The sequence below is a fragment of the Oncorhynchus gorbuscha genome, linkage group LG13 (assembly GCF_021184085.1).
Source record: "Oncorhynchus gorbuscha isolate QuinsamMale2020 ecotype Even-year linkage group LG13, OgorEven_v1.0, whole genome shotgun sequence".
Taxonomy (NCBI): domain Eukaryota; kingdom Metazoa; phylum Chordata; class Actinopteri; order Salmoniformes; family Salmonidae; genus Oncorhynchus; species Oncorhynchus gorbuscha.
The window spans coordinates 50,915,730-50,932,599 of record NC_060185.1 but is presented as its reverse complement, the minus strand read 5'-3'; the positions used below and the strand labels follow the sequence as shown (position 1 = coordinate 50,932,599).

Sequence of the window (16,870 nt, the reverse complement as noted above, 5' to 3'; positions counted from 1 at the left end):
CATAATATGATAAAGCATTCATTTCAGGGCTACTTTAATCAACATTTTTACTGTGATTACAAAATCTGAAACAAAACAAGGAATATATCAACAATTGGCTTCTACATCTTCAATTTCTACATTCAACTAGCATATTTTCTACCACACAAAGATTCAGAACGGGAACAATTCCAAAAGCACTGCATTACTTTACAGTCATTACATTTCCAAGTCCTTTATATCTCCAAGGCCATTCGTCATGAAGAAAGGGAGAACATGCAAGGGAGAAGAAACATACAGGAAAGGGAAACATACAAGAGAGGCAAAATTACCACTTAATATCTGAGCTACATCTGAGTCCCTTTTTACTAGTGCCTTTTTCCGCAATGAGTCCGTCACTGGAATGCCACAACCGTAAACAATTTCGGTCCTCTCCGATGCAAAACCGCTTGCCCTCGTATTCAAGTGCCACACAAACAAACCGGGTCCTGTTGTCCTTTATCTTTCCTGTAACAATTTCTAGAGGGGGCCTGTAGACTAGGCACGTGCTGTGTCTGAAAAGATGAGCTTACAGTTTTCACAGACAAAGGTGTGTTGAAAGATGGATACCTGTCATTAACGTCAATACCTCCTAACCGATGAGCAAAGTACTTTCGGAATGTAATCTGTCAGTAAACAGTTTGACAACTGCAATGTGAATACAGTGTAAAAAGTGTTTTCTGTAAAACATTGTAGGAGTTCATCACTTGGATCAGACTTGTCAACTCCACCCATCTGTTTATTTTAATCGTGGATTACAGCAGGCTGGCAGACCCACTTTCCTATTCCAAACATCATCCTCTAGCCTATTTACTTGAGTGGAATCCTTTGCATTTGGAAATTTGGAAAGGCAAGTGTCAGTACGTGTCTCTCTCCACTGTATGGCCAATGCATTGCCATCTAACCTACACAAATGCATATCCCCACCCTCAGTTTGATGCTCCCACTTTTGAAAGTCAACCACAACCATCCCAACTGCCGGTGTAAACATGGACATTTAAAATGTAGCCTCTGTCAGAACAAGCAATGACCCATAATTTAAAACACTCATCTGTGGCTTCATTGTGGTGTGCTGATATAGCTCTTAACGAATCTTTCTCAGGTGGTCCAGTAAGTACTGTGGTTTTCTAAGCCTAACTGCATTATCCTCAGAGGCAGTATCCACAACATGTAAAGCAGTCAACAGAGCTTTGAAGCGATTACCCTAGAACCCTGGAGAGACTTTGTACCCCAGTATCAATGAAGGTCCTACTACCTAGATCTAAACCAACTGGACGTTCTGACCTGAAAGGGATAGATTCCGGTACCTATGTATCAACATTATCATAGGACTGAAACATGCTATTGGGCAAGACGGTGTATTTACAGTTACGGGGATGTGGAGCACGAACGTAAAGACAAGATGAGAGAAAATAGATAATTGTTAGTATACTTAATTATTTATAATTAAAAAAAACATGGTCCTTGTCCAATATATCAAGGCCTGATGATACATAACAATAACATGTCATTTATAGTTGCCTTCCAGTTGAAGAGCTTGGCTGAGAGGCTGATTTCATTCTCTTCATCCTCGTCTTTTCCGAGTAGCTCAGCCTTAAGGTCATCTTCCTCTAAGAAGGCCATGCCTTCATGGTCCCCGCAGCTCATCTGCCGTCAGTGTCCTCCTCCTCAAGGACAGGAAGTGCATTATCCGCTAGTGCTGGTCTCTGTCCATTTCTAAGACATAAAGACAAACAATGAAAATGATTTTTTTTTTAAATGTAAATCAGTGACAACCCCTCCAAAGAATAGCCTAAGATTAACAAAGTTAAATTCCGAAATACATTTATGTAAATAAAAAAGGAAATCATCAATGAAAAGTGAAGTGTATCCACAAGTTATCAATTGCATATCTGATAGTCCATAACTGAAATCATATGACCATGTAAGTAGCAAAGTAACAAACCAGCTAGACCAGAATCATTTCGTTACCAAGCTGACCAACACAAAGTCTATTATTAATAAGCGATTATCAAAAGGCTTAGACTATAACGTTACATTCTTGCAATCAACAGCCAGAAAGCTTAATATTTTATATGAATCATATCACAGATAAACAGACAATTAATGAGATATAGCCATGTAGTCATCTAGCTAGGGGATATGACTGGCTAGTAAAATATAGCTAGCCACTCAATTTTCCTTCACAGCACCCCTGTCTCTTTTGGCTGTTTCGCTAGGGACAAAATATAATCACTGGCCAGTTTGTTTTTAGGTCTAATAACTAATGACAAATGCATTTTATTTTGTACCGTTATCAAAGAAAACGTTAAAATCAAACAGATGACGGCCTACTTGAATTAGATCCTATCTTGCTTTGTTTTGGGTGACTGACTTAGCCTGTGTTGGTAGTCTAGTTAGTTATCGTATGACCTTAAAATAATTCCATGTAGCTTAGTCGAAACCCCCCTCCCTTGGCTAAGACATGGCTTCGACTCTGATGGGTTACAATGTCTGCATTAACCCATCAAAAGAGGGGTTTTATGAAAAGATTCTTTATTGTATTGCAGAGATATTGATGTCACAACCATCGGAAACATGTTTCAGATTTATTTTGAATGAATGGGCTGGAAAGCGTTAATGTCAACTACGTTAGCCTATGCTTACCTGGTAGAATTATATCATGATTTATTTGCATCAATCCAGTGGGCATTTGTTTCGTGAACTCTACCATCACTTGCACTACAAAAACACAGCTATATACCAATTTTCCCAGACCCCAAAAGTGGTCATCTGATGTGGTTTTAAGCATAGTTGTGGACTTAGAAAATCCAAGTTAATCGTTTTTCTATTAAAATCTTGTGATTTTTGAGCGAAAACCTGAAAAAACAGGGGGAAACAGAAACCTGGAAAAACAAAATGGAGGGAACTGAATTTGGGGAGAATAAGGCAAAAACATTCAACAGATTTTATAGGGCCCTACTTAACTGGATCATAATGGCTAATCCTTCAAGTGGTCTCTTTCACTTCCTGGACCCTGTGATAATGCCGGCTTAGCACTGTTTGCTGACAACTGAAGCAAGCTTAAAAAGTTAATAGGGAATGAGTGAGTTTTTCCAAATCCTGACGGGTGCTGCTTTTTCTCCTCGGAGCTGCAGTGCTGCCTGCTACCTCTGCAGCCTGGACGTTTCTAACTCAGGAAACGGGAGCTATGCCAGGAGTGCTCATTCTTTCTGGGAATCTGTCCCTGTTTTCAGCCTTGGTGCTGGGGCTGGTGAGGTTGGCTTTCCCCCCAAGTCTGGGTCAGGGCCATTGTTTAAGGAAAATAAAAAGGGGGAAAATGGCATGATATGGTTTTTATTTTTTTTATCCTTCATGGGATAGATAGCCTATTTATTAATTTGGGTTATAAAAATGGATCATTCAAATTATTAGCATTGGTACTTAGTTACCAATGCTAACGTAAGCTATAATGGCTAGCTGAAGCTCCTATTCGGCCTTCCGCATGCCACAGGAAATTAACTTCTAAAGAACTAGCCGAATCCACACATTGGCCAGCAAAGATCAATGACAGTTCCTCGTCTGTTGGTTCCCCATGAGAAGACTCAAACTGCTGGAACATGCCTCATTATTGATGTGATGGAGCTGAAATGAACAGCATAGAATCTGCTTTTTGTATTTTAAAGTCAATCATTGTGATTAATGGTCTTAGCCCTTCCAATCAAGCAACCAATGCTTCTCTAGAAAAGTTCCCTATTTCAATTGATTCCCTACTTTACCCCCTACCCCACTTATGGACACTAATCCCTGCAAGGCACTACAAGCAGCCAGCCAGTCTGCATCCCAGTCGACAGACTGAGCAGAGCATGACTCAGATTTTATGATCATGACAGTGGTCTGTTTTTGAACTGTAAAGGACACAATTGGACAAGATCTGAGAGGGGGGGGGGATTTGACCTGGAAAAGCCTTTAATCTTTTAGCTGCTGCTGTCTGTGTTAAAGAAAGCTTGGTGTAGTTTCACCAGGATTATGATGTTTACCAGCGCCAGTCTATTGTTTTTGCTGCTCCCAAAACCCCTTGCAAAGTACCTGCAGTGTACTGTACAGGCTTACATGTTCTTGTTTGAATCTGCTGTCTGCTGATGTTGTCATCACTCTGTGATGTTGCTCGAATCGGATTATGTTGATGATTGACACTCTCCCCTCTTTTGCCTTGCAGGTTTTCCAATAAAGCAAACAGGTAAGAAACCTAATTTCATACAACCAAGCGGTAAGCTGTTTTATACCTGTGTTCCTGACGTTTCTACCCAACACAGAAGTAAAGTTTTAGGCCTAACCACTAACAGAAGACACAGGCCAGATGAAGGAAATGAAGCGGTCTTTAGGAGAAGCCTGCCTGCCACACACACACACACAGTGGTCCTCCTCACTGAGTTCATGGGAGGGGGACAAAGGGGTCCTTTTAGCACGGCCCATCTCTGCCTAGTCCGGCGAGAAAACAGAGGCCTTTTACAGCCACATGTATGCAGAGCAGGGCCCACGCTCTGGCCTTACGACATTCCTCTGACGAGGGCCCATTCACTCGCTCCTCCAGCTCTTACAGACCCTCTCAGCAGCACAGAAAGTCCAAGATCATCTGTCAAATGCAGTTATTATCATGATTCATAAGATGTCACCTCGTCGTTGATGGGGTGGCCATTGAGTGAACAATTGAGTTTCTCTGTTTTATGCTTGTGGATATTCCCATCGGCACTGCAGTCATTGGTGGTACTCCACGACATTTAAATTGTTATGTTTCCTATAGAAAAGGACAGTTGTCAGTGTTGTACGCCTAGTAGCGGCTCACAAGTAACATATTGTGTTCTTCGATAGCACAGTTGCTGTGCTCCTTAATTCTCATCAGGTTAACTCTTATGGTTTATGTTTTTCCGATGTTTTTTTACAAAGCTCTCTCTTTTCAGAAGCAGTAGCATTCTCAGTAAAGACCACCCCCCTGACAAGAAACCCAAAAGCGATAAACCGGCAGTCTCCTCTTCACATGAGTTTGACCCTACAGGTAAACCTTCTGACACACACACACGTACAGATGAATGGTTTGCAATCGGCATGATGGGATTGTGAGAGTCGATGGTGTATGCTATGCACTATGCTTCATGTTCACTGTGTGGATATGCACTGTTTATTTTTTATCTCTGCTCCTGAATTTCTGAACCTTTAAGGCCACTATGTCTTTAACAGGTCTTGCAGAAGTCTTGCTCTATTTGATTATGCGCAGATCTTTGTTGTGCACAATCACATCTTCTGTTCAGTGTTATTGTACACAAACTGTTTGGTGTCCTTAATGCCAAGTGAAAAAACACCAGACAACTTTTTTGTTCATTCACACTTTTGAAATCTGGGCGTATAAGAGAAAAGGCACGGATTATGTTTGGGTATGATGACTCGTCACTAGCTCTCTTTTTATTCTCATCAAACAACCAGGGCGATTTAAAGATAGAATTCTCATGCCCTCCAACTTATCTCAGAATGACTAAACGAAAATGGACAAGACGTGTTCAGCGAGAGGTTCCCCAAGACAGGTCTCGGAGTGGTTGTTCACTTTCTTCTGATGTTTAGGCCCACGCTCTAGAGAAGGAGCAAGCCATTTTAGATATTTTTTTATTTTAACTTTATTTAACCTTTATTTAACTAGGCAAGTCAGTTAAGAACAAATTCTTATTTTCAATGACGGCCTAGAAACAGTGGGTTAAGAATGACAGAAAGACAGATTATTTTATTTTTTTACCTTGTCAGTTCGGGGATTTGATCTTGCAACCATTCAGTTACTAGTCCAACACTCTAACCACGAGGCTACCTGGCGCCCCCAATGACTTCCAATCTTTAGTGGAGTAATATTATCAAATGATTATTCCGGTTGAAAAATTAGAGATTGGGTGAGGTTTCATTCCGATGGACTTTTCTTTACCCCTGTTTGCATGTCCACATTTCTTACTCTGTATTTCACCTTTTGGCTTGCCTTTTTGTGTTGCATGATTCCTAGTTCCTAACAATGATATCCCCAAATAGTTTTCAAGCGCCATCATCTTTCTTTAACGTGATCTAAATGAATTGGCAGTTTTTTGGGGTTTAAGTCAATTGTCTCAGTGCTAGTCTCAAGACATGATCTTTCACTGGCATGTTAATAGTTAACAATAACGAGTGTACTTGAGATTGGATTTGGGTTTGGATAGAATACTACCATTTTAACTCTCTATTGTCGCTGCCAGCTTGAGTTTTGCACTTTGTACAATTATTTTGCACTATGAATATGTTGCCCATAGCCTAAAAAAGGCACCCTGGCTTTCTCTATACAGTGCCTTGCAAAAGTATTCATACCCCTTGGATTTCTTCACATTTTCTTGATACAAAGTTTGATTAAAATGTATCAACATTTTTTTTAAATTAATATTAAATTAAATAACTAAAATATAGTCATTGCATAAGTATTCAGCTCTTTGTAACAATAAAATGTGAAGAAATCCAAGGCGGTATGAACACTTTTGCATGGCGCTGTCTCGGATCACTAGTTTTAATGAGTCGAGATGGGCAATTCCACAGTAACGGAATTACGCTTTGATTCTTTCAAATGTATGCCAAACAAAAACCATTGAATTCAAAGTTTAACAAACCATACAACTCTATGCACAAAGACAATTTACACAGAACATTTCACAAAAATACATTTACTGGAAGAACTGTGCAGATGTAAAGTTTGTGAAAAGATTTACGGTAATAAATAATGTTTTTTTTTTTAAACGTTGTTCAATATTTGCTCCGAAGATGTCTGTAGAAAGGAGTGTCAGCTATGACATGACACGTTGAATTTGAAAAAACATTATTATGGTTTTTGAACGACAGTAGGTGAAGTGGATTTACATCCAGTAACGGATTTACTGTTATGGAATTACATCATGGGTCTCTGATCTGTACTATACAGCAATGCATAATTCTGGATATTAATATACAGTACCAGTCAAAATTTTGGGGACACCTACTCATTCAAGGGTTTTCCTTTATTTATTTTTTACAGTTTTCTACATTGTAGAATAATAGTGAAGACAACAACTATGAAATAACACATATGGATTTGTGTAGTAACCAAAAAAAAGTGTGACACAAATCAAAAAATATTTTATATTTGAGATTCTTCAAATAGCCACCCTTTTCCTCGATGACAGCTTTGCACACTCTTGGCATTCTCTCAACCAGCTTCATGAGGTAGCCACCTGGAATGCATTTCAGTTAACAGGTGTGCCTTTATTAAAAGTACATTTGTGGAATTTCTTTCCTTTTAATGCTTTTGAGCAAGTCAGTTGTGTTGTGACAAGACTCACCATGGTGGAGTTTAGTCAGCTAGCCAACGGCACTTGCTGCACTGGTGGCCTATTTGTGGGTGCTTTTCCAAAGCCTATGCTAGATACTGAAGTGAGTGTAATTGGCTCCAATTAGTGTAATTTCCTCTATCAGGAGTTGAGAAATAAAGTTGGCATCATTAGAAAGAATGTTATATTTTCTACACTGTAGTTTTGTAATTATTTTTTATATTATTATTTATATTATTATTTTATAATAATAATAATAATAATTTTTCCTTTGAGGACCCCCTGCAGTCGAATACCCCTGCAGCACAGTACAGTACTGTAGATATATATATATAGTACATTATACTGTACTCTACTCTAGTGGGTGAGAATGCTTATTACTGTAAATTTATTTTGGCAGGGTGTCATATTGAGACTATTTTCATTTTCCAAATGAGCCATGCGCGGTACAAACACACACATCAGTACAAAACATAATAAAATACTACATTACAAAAGTAGATCATAAACTAACACAATCTTCACATAGAGCGTTCCCCATTGTTTTAAATCCCCTAAAGGGCAACATGCATTCAAGCCTGAGCCTCCCCTGAAACACATTACACATCTGTGGAGCATAAAAACCAAAAGCAGCTCTCCCTAAATCAGAAGCCACCCTTGGAACCTATAGCACCATCTAATCTTGTGTTCTTGTATTGTATCCTATTGTTTTGACCTTGACGAGTGTTGTCAGATACATCCGAAGTTTCTGCCAGAGCGCTTTGTAAATAAACTAAAGGGAACGCTGCTCTCGTCTTACATAAAGAGATGCCCAACCCACCTTTTGATACAATACACAGTGGTGAGTTCTAAAATTATCACTAGTAATGAGTCTAAGGGCACAATGGAAAACAGCATCTAGAAGTTTAAGTGTGGAAGCTGCTACGTGCATGTAGATTATATCCCCGTAATCTAAAACAGACAAAAGTGGTCTGGACAACTTCCTTACTATTATCAAAAGACAGACATGCTCTACTGCTGTAAAATAATCCAATTTTGATCTTGAATTTCTTTACCAGCTCAGAAACATTTAATTTAAAATGGCAATTTATCATCTAGGCAGATATTAAGATATTTATAAGAGGGAACTCGTTCAATTTGTGTTCTGTTCAGGCTAGTAAATTCTAGGTCGCTTAAGTCTAAGTTATGGGACCTAGAAAATAGCATGTTTTTTGTTTGGTTTGCGTTAAGTACTAAGATCGAAGAGTGACTTCTGTAGCACTTGGAAATCAGACTGCAATTGTGAAAAGGCTTGGTGTTGCAGACCAAAACAAAAAGTTAATGTCAAGCCCTACATAATGTAAAAATGTTTTTAAAAGTGTCATGCAATGTAGGCATACAATGAACATCGCATATAGGCTACTGTATATAGAATTCCAAAGATATTTCCACGTGAAAATGTTATGGGATTTGCTCCATTTGTTTTGTTGGTAGGCCTACATTATGCTCAAACGGCCACAATAGCCTATTGGCTACTGTCTAAAACTGTAAGGGTACAGCCTAAGTGTTCACTATAAACGCGCACCGGAAGTTGCACATAATTCTCACAATGTTCATGTTTCCGCTCACGAGACCTAAAATTTGCTCAGTGCCCAAAAACATTTTAGGGAACATTGATCCCCACTGCCAGCACGCACATAAGCTGCCTTTCATACTTTTAGAATATTTCCCGATGTTACATTTAAAATGTGGGTTATTGAGCCAGTAATGAGGGGTGCTGAAGGGTAGGCGGTAGGTGTTATAGTAAGTGTCAGTAAGGGCCGGGAGAGGAGAAAGAGTGGGTTTTGACAGTCTTGCTTTGACTACTAGATGACAGAAAGATAACAGTTATGAGCTGAACATAACAGTATGCCAGTGGAAGGGAGGACAGTAGCAGGTGACCCAACTGTGGTTTCTATGATTTCCCATTGTAGCTAATTCAACTGCAGTAATTCCATTACAGATTTTTCTGTAATTCCGTTACCGATTTGGAATCAGAACTTTGTCAGTAAAATCACTAACTAATTGGTAGGTCTACCTTGTTATTTTTGTGCACTTTCATTATCCTCCCCCCTCATGATGTAGTTGATTAGAAAATATCTTAAAGATATTGTGGATTTTCCGTAATGGAATTTGAAGGCACAAGGCAATGTTTCTTAAACTTACAGAATGCAAAAACTTTCTCCAAAACTAAATTGAATTGTTGATATTAGTTGGCAGGGGTCTTTACTTCAACATTATTGTGTTTTGATGTATTTCTAATACCCTTTAAGAATTTTTATGTTAGATGTTGTCTTAGTCCCCTTTTCCATCTGTTTGACCAGAAATCAAGCTTTTGCTTATTCCATTTCTAGGATGGGAAATGGTTGAAAAATGTATATATGCCTTCATTTCACAAAAATATAGAATCTTAGCTTTCATTTGACAGCCAACTTGATATGCTCCTATGAACTTCACATGTTGGTGTTCGTGGCTCCTTTTAGATGGAAATGCCCAGATGCTAGCTAAATTTGTTGATGTAAGCATCTTTGAAATATCATGTAAGATATTACTTTTACAAATTGTATATATGTCAGCATCAATAAAACGCCACAATAAGATGCAGGGTGTTCAATTTGCCTGCTGGGGGGGGGGTCAAGGAAACTCCCAGCTCTGCTAAAACCATTGACAACTGCGTGCTGTTTTCAAGAGATGTTTAAAGAAATGTTAACTATTTGGTTGTACTATCATCACCTATTGAAGAGCAGAGTCAGAATAAAAAAATGTCTGATTATTCCATGCAAAACTATTTGTCACATTAGCTCTATCATCAGAGTTATACAACAAGCAACTACATGCATTTCATGATTAGTGAACATCAATTGATCATCTCATTTCAGATACGTGAGGGTAACCTCAAGATATATCTCTCAATATTGGCCACATTAATTGGATGTTTGAGTGATATAAAATAAAAGTTAACTACACCTGCCAAGTATAAGTGGTTTAGGTTCATTTCCCATCCTTGTGGGCTCTACCTGTCAAGCAGCAGAAGGGTGCATTTTCCTATGTACTGTTAGCTGATAATGTTTACTTTGCAAGCTACCGGTAGACACGTTGTACAGTTGGCTAAACATAGTGGTAAGTAGACCTAACGTACTTTTCTCCAACCAATGTAGGCCTACATAGCGAATTTACTTAACATCCCCTTTTCAACATTGTTTTTAAGAGTATTTAGTCACGCTTGCTGCTGACAGACATGATGGGCTACATTGATTGATGGACCATGTCAAGTTGGCTAGCTAGCTAATAACATCACGTCAATATGGCTAATTAAACAAGATAACTTTCAGGAGATAAACTAGACGGTTATATCCAAATATTGTTTGATTTGCTTTCTATCTATAGTGATGATGAGAATAGTCCAACTGACAATTTTACCAGGACGAGGACTTGCCCACGACGAGCTCTTTATAAAAGCCTAATCTCTGATGAAACATGCAAAATAGCACATGTTGTTTGCTTAGCTAGCTAGCTACATGCCAAATGGATAGGCTACCCTCATGTAGCTGAAATTGCATGATCACTTGGTGTTTACAGTTCATGAATAACATGCAGATAGTTACCGGCTATATAACTGATACTTCCTACTATGCTCTTCAAGAGGTTATGATGTTACAACCAAATAGTTAACAACGTAGTTGTCAATGGTTTAGTGGGGCTGGGGGTATCCTTGCCCCCCAGCATCCAAATCGGACACTGCACCGTATTGTTTAAAAAAAAAAATGATGACAAGCTATGAAATCTATGCTGTTTTTAAATTAGGTTCCAATCCTGTGATAGGCCTACATTTCAACTGGTGTAATTAAAACATGTAGGTGTAGTCAAACGTAATGTCTTAGCTACCTATTTCATTCATACTCAGACAGCTACACTCCTGTCATTCCATCCCATTATTTATTAGCTAATGTTTTATTTAGATTTCTCTGTCTCCATGTTTTCTCCTATAATTTCCTTTCTTTTTATTTGTCTCTTTTTTTCCTTTTTGCGCTGGTTGTTGTTCTGTTGGGTGTTGTGTTGGTCTGCCTGCCCGCCTGCATTCTGGTGGGCCAGACGTTCTGGTGCAGAAGAGTGACTGTGTTCTAGTGGAGGGGAAGCCCGAGTCCTGTGGTAAGCTGCTCCTGGTTGGTGTCGCTAGCTGCCTGCCTCTCTGCTGGCTGTTTCTCTCGCCCTCTCTCTCTCTCTCTCTCTCTCTCTCTCTCTCTCTCTCTCTCTCTCTCTCTCTCTCTCTCTCTCTCACACACTCTCTCACTCTGACCCCCTCTGCTCCTCCCGATTCAAAACCCTCCCCCAGCCTGGAGCTCAAATCTCGCCTGACCCAGCCTCTTTTGTTTTGAATGTCATGAGCATGGCTCTCCCCTACAAGACCCAGGCAAGCACAGCCTGCCTGTTGGAAGAGCTCAAGGAGGGCACAGTACTAGTTTTCCCACTCCCTGACCCTCTCCAGCCCAGTTAATTACTACCTCATTGCCCTCCAAACACCTGTCTTCCCTCATCTCCCAGTACAAGAGGTCTAGGTGTGTGTGCGCATCAAGCATGCACGTGTTTGTGTGTGTCCCTGCGTGTGCGTGCCCTTCTGTTTCAATGACTTTTTGTGTGGTTTTGATTGCAGTGCCTTGACATCTCAACCCTCTACATACACTGTTCTACTAACTCTCCACTCGCTAACAGCAGTATGTACATTAGCCTACAGATTTCAAGAAATCTCTGCAATTATTTGACCCTAACCTTTACAGTGACCAATGAGTGCAGTGGTCGTCTTAATTTGAATCCTTCACCCTCGGTTCACGGTGTTGTTCTTTCGGCCTGCTACCTCTCCTTTCACAGGACACCACTGGGTGTCTGGGTTCACCTACCAAACTGGCCTTCGTCGAACTGAATCTGAGGCCGCTGTTTGTGAAATCATTGTTCTCTCTCTGTCCTGCGAAGGGCTTGTCCAGCGATGTGTGATCATTCAGAAAGATGAGAATGGCTTTGGGCTGACGGTGAGCGGAGACAACCCAGTTTTTGTGCAGCTCGTCAAGGAAGGTAAGGACACACACACACACACACACACACACACACACACACACACACACACACACACACACACACACACACACACACACACACACACACACACACACACACACACACACACACACACACACACACACACACACACACACACACACACACAATGGAAATAGCTGTTGTCTTTGCCTTCACTTACTTTTCATCCTCAATAGTCTCAGGGCCAAATCTTAGCATCAGATCATCAGCCAAATACTGGTATAAAAAAAGTCAGGAACTAACCAGGAAGTTCGTTTGAGGCTCTGGTGTACTGCCATGTCATCTGTGTGAGAGATGGGAATTCTAACAGGCCCTGAATCCAAGGCAGCTCTTGTCTTTTCCCTTATAGAGGCTGATGTGTGCATGCTGAGCTGCACACATTAGGGAGGAAGAGAAGCTCGGGGTCTCAATGTGTGTGTATTATTATGGATGGGCTTGGTAATGTTTCTCCCAGTTGAAGTTACGAAGGCTGTTGTCTACGCTGCGGATACAAGTGGTGTAGGCTACTTTTCAGTATCCCATACACAGCCCAAAGGTGTTAACATACAGTATTGCATTTATATACAAGTTTATGCTATATCACTCCTTTCAGTCACATTTCTGTTTCCCCACACTTTCAATGTTACATTTGAGATGTTTTAAAATACCTGTATATTCTTTGTGACAGGGCTATATTACAGTTCCCCATATAACGCAGTAGTGTGACATGGTAGGAATTTCTGCCTGCTTGCCTAAGCTCCAGACTGACGTGTACAAAGCCGCACTGGTGTTTATGTTGTGACGGCACGGGCACTCATTTCTGGTGCCACCTATGTCTCGGTTGTCTCCTGACCCTATAATATTCCTCTGAATCCTATCCCATAATGAACCCCCTCTCTGGCTCCTAAAGCCCTATGTCTGGGGAGGAGCAGCCTAATGGGCTCCTTCAGCACCACACAACCACTGCGATGGTTAGGGGCCCGGAGTTCCTCCCGATTAGGTCTGGAAAAACCCAGGCCCCAAATTATGGTGTACGATATGTTACGATATACGATGTACTTCGACATTACTTTTATAGGGCAAACAGTGGTATTGTAATGGGTATATTGGGCGTTGTTCATCTTATACACTGTTATTTTTCCCCCCTAAAGGGTTGTTCTGTGTTTTCCTGACTCTCGTCCCCTCTGTTTCCTAGATGGCGCTGCAGAGCGTGCGGGTGTACAGACAGGTGACCGGATCATCAAGGTAGACTAATCTATACAGTTGCGGCCAAATATATTGGCACCCGTGCACTTTTCTTAAATAACTCCTATTCTCGAATAAGTTTGCTGTTTCAGCTCTTGCCATAGGTTACAGATGTGATTTAGATCTGGACTTTTCATTGGCTACTCCAGAATAGTCTAGTGTTTCTTCCTGATCCTTTCCCAGAGTGCTTTTGTGTTTGGGTTTTTTGTCTGGCTGGAAGACCCACAACCACGTTTGGACCACAGGGTTGAACATTGCACTCCAAAACACTTTGATAATCGGCTCATTTCATGACATCACAGGGTAGGATTAAAAGTTTTTTTTTTTAAATAATGATAATAGATTTTCAAAAGCTGCAACGAGTTTTCAGCCCAAGGGAAGGGTATTTTCCTGCTCCTCACTTAGAAATGTGCTGTTTTCACACATGTTGACACTGGTATTATGAGATAATGAGTTAGAACATTGGTGGAGTTGCCCTTTTTAAGTTGAAATTGGTTCTGCAATGTTGAAAATCCAATAACAAGATGTTATTGTTACTGATCACGACCCAGGTGCCTTGTTGCCATCTCCTTATAGTCTCCAGTCACAGCTTGTTTTGTGAACCGAGGCTTCTAGCCAAAACACCAGCTCCACTATGCCACCTGCTGGTTGGATCCCATCAAAAAACACAAAAACCTAAACATTGCTGTCACTGGGGTTGTGTGCGAAGTGGGGTGGATGAATGAAATACTGAATTGACATTAGGCCGGACAGGACATTAACTCATTTGATTTCCAAGCAGCGTTGAATGAATTTTCTCATTATGACTGTTTTACTTCATTCCAGGTGAACGGGACCCTAGTAACACATTCAAACCACGTGGAAGTAGTAAAGCTCATCAAATGTAAGCATTGTGAAGTTTTATTGTTCGTAATTGACACCGGAAAGTCATAGCCTGGTTCCTATTTGTGCTGTATTTCCAACTAATACTTTTGCTGTGGTTGTTCCAAAGACCATAGAAGTTGCTAATACAGCACAAATAGATCTGGGACCAGGCTAGGAAAGTCATGCAATGATAATCAGAAATAGGCCTAGTATTCCGAATACACCTTTTTTTTAAAGCATATCTCCGTATCCGTCTTATTTCTTCAGCGGGCTCCTATGTGGCCCTCACAGTGTTGGGGCGACCCCCTGGGTTGCCCCAGATCCCCCTATCGGAGTGCGAGGCTAAGCTGGGGTTCCCGGGGCCCCAGGCTGGGTCGTCCCCTGTCTCCTCTCCAAACGCTCCTGGACAGCCAACGGGGGAGCGCCCATACAGCCCCCATGACCGCATCACCTCTCCTCTACCGATCTGGGTATGAGAGCGCCTCCTCCTCGCCTTTTACCGTCTTCTGAGATGCATTCCTCCTTTGTGCTCCATCTTCTCCATGTCATCCCTCTTTGCCTGTCTGTCCTCAGTGTTTGTTTCCATAGTTTGTTTGTCTGTTCACTAAAACTCTGTTGTTCTCCCTTGCTACTTCACTTAATTTCTTCTACTGTGTGTTTGGTTCCATGTCCTGATCAAGCGCTGTTTGTCTCCTTCCCATTGTGCAGGAAGAGAACAACAGCGTACACAGCCAAAAGGTGGACATCCTGCAGAAGATGTTGTCCAAGGAGCAACAAGATTTGCAGGTGAGCATTTTATCTGATGCAGGAGAAACCATCTCTTTTAGTATTTGGGCATATGCTAAATTCAGGGCCCATAATCATGAAGTGTCTCCGAGTAGGGGTGCTGATTTTAGTGCTATTTTAGTATAGCCTTTTACATTATAATGACTAAGAATTCATGGAGACCTGATCCTAGATCACCACTTCTACCCGAGACGGTGAATATATACGGGTCCTAGTCTATGAATTGTTTTTCAGAGACTGCTCACTCTGGACATACGAGGTCAAATACTGTCAAGAAAAGCAATGTTTTGTAGTTGGATGAGGTTACATTTTGAAGCATGTGAAGTCATGGTCTTTGTCCTAGAATTGTATTCAAATAGGTTTTGAGACGTTCAGAACAACACTGGTGTGTGGCTTGTGTTGATAACTGACTATAAGAACTTTTCCTGTGGTTTTGGACTAGAACAGTCACTCTAGCAGACAGCCACTCAGAAGAGAACCAGTCAACCCCACCACCTCCCCTCTCTCTTGTGCTTCACAGAGCCACATTACCCACTCCACTAAGCACACTTTACTGCTGCTACGTGTGTAAACACGACAGGGTCAGGACAGTATAGCCACAGCAAGTGTGTTGAGAAACACCTTTGAAAAGGAGTGCAAGTCTATACCGTTCAAAGTCCAAAATACTTTTAAAAATAATTTGGATTCCAATGACTGTCTGACTGAGTGTCTCTGCCGCCCTTCCTCCTTCTCTCCCTCCCTACAGGCAATGAAGGAGGAGTACAGCAGGAATCCGACGCCAAAACTACTGAAGGACATCCAGGAAGCCAAGAAGCACATTCCACAGCTGCAGTGGCAGCTCAGTAAGGCCACTGGAGGAGCACAGGTAACTTGCATCCCCCCAAATAAAACAATAAAACAAACATATTATACAGTGCATTCGGGAAGTATTCAGACCCCTTCCCCTTTTCCACATTGTGTTACATTACAGCCTTATTCTAAAATGGATTCAATAAAAACATTTTTCTTAATAGTCCACAATACCCCGTAATGACAAAGTAAAAACAGGAAGAAAAAAAAAATAACAGAAATACCTTATTTACATAACTATTCAGACCTTTCGCACATCTGTGATCTTTCTACAACTTGATTGGAGTCCACATGTGGTAAATTCAATTGATTTGGACATGATTTGGAAAGGCACACACCTGTCTATATAAGGTCTCACAGTTGACAGTGCATGTCAGAGCAAAAACCATGTCATGAGGTCGAAGGAATTGTCTGTTGAGCTCCGAGACAGGATTGTGTCGAGGCACAGATCTGGGGAAGGGTACCAAGCATTGAAGGTCCCCAAGATCACAGTGGCCTCCATCATTCTTAAATGGAAGAAGTTTGGAACCACAAAGAGTGAGCAATCAGTGGAGAAGGGCCTTGGTCCGGGAGGTGATCAATAACCTGATGGTCACTGACATAGTTCCAGAGTTCCTCTATGGAGATGGGAGAACCTTCCAGAAGGACAACCGTGTCTGCAGCACTCTTCCAATCAGGCC

The 16,870-nt window shown here is 41.0% G+C and overlaps 1 protein-coding gene across 5 annotated transcripts in view; it reads left to right on the top strand.

Annotated features, from left to right (window-relative positions):
- The window catches only part of LOC123993106 (rho guanine nucleotide exchange factor 12-like), a 71,815-nt gene that overhangs the window by 34,505 nt on the left and 20,440 nt on the right, over window positions 1-16,870 (top strand). For 2 of the 5 annotated variants that reach the window (XM_046294893.1, XM_046294892.1), the window contains exons 3-11: window positions 4,217-4,237; window positions 4,959-5,053; window positions 11,469-11,525; window positions 12,345-12,443; window positions 13,642-13,691; window positions 14,517-14,574; window positions 14,823-15,025; window positions 15,264-15,341; window positions 16,087-16,206. In XM_046294893.1, coding sequence (XP_046150849.1) covers window positions 4,217-4,237; window positions 4,959-5,053; window positions 11,469-11,525; window positions 12,345-12,443; window positions 13,642-13,691; window positions 14,517-14,574; window positions 14,823-15,025; window positions 15,264-15,341; window positions 16,087-16,206 — 781 coding nt within the window. The remainder of the gene's footprint in view (window positions 1-4,216; window positions 4,238-4,958; window positions 5,054-11,468; window positions 11,526-12,344; window positions 12,444-13,641; window positions 13,692-14,516; window positions 14,575-14,822; window positions 15,026-15,263; window positions 15,342-16,086; window positions 16,207-16,870) is intronic. The other 3 variants (XM_046294894.1, XM_046294896.1, XM_046294895.1) reach the window with 3 other exon arrangements.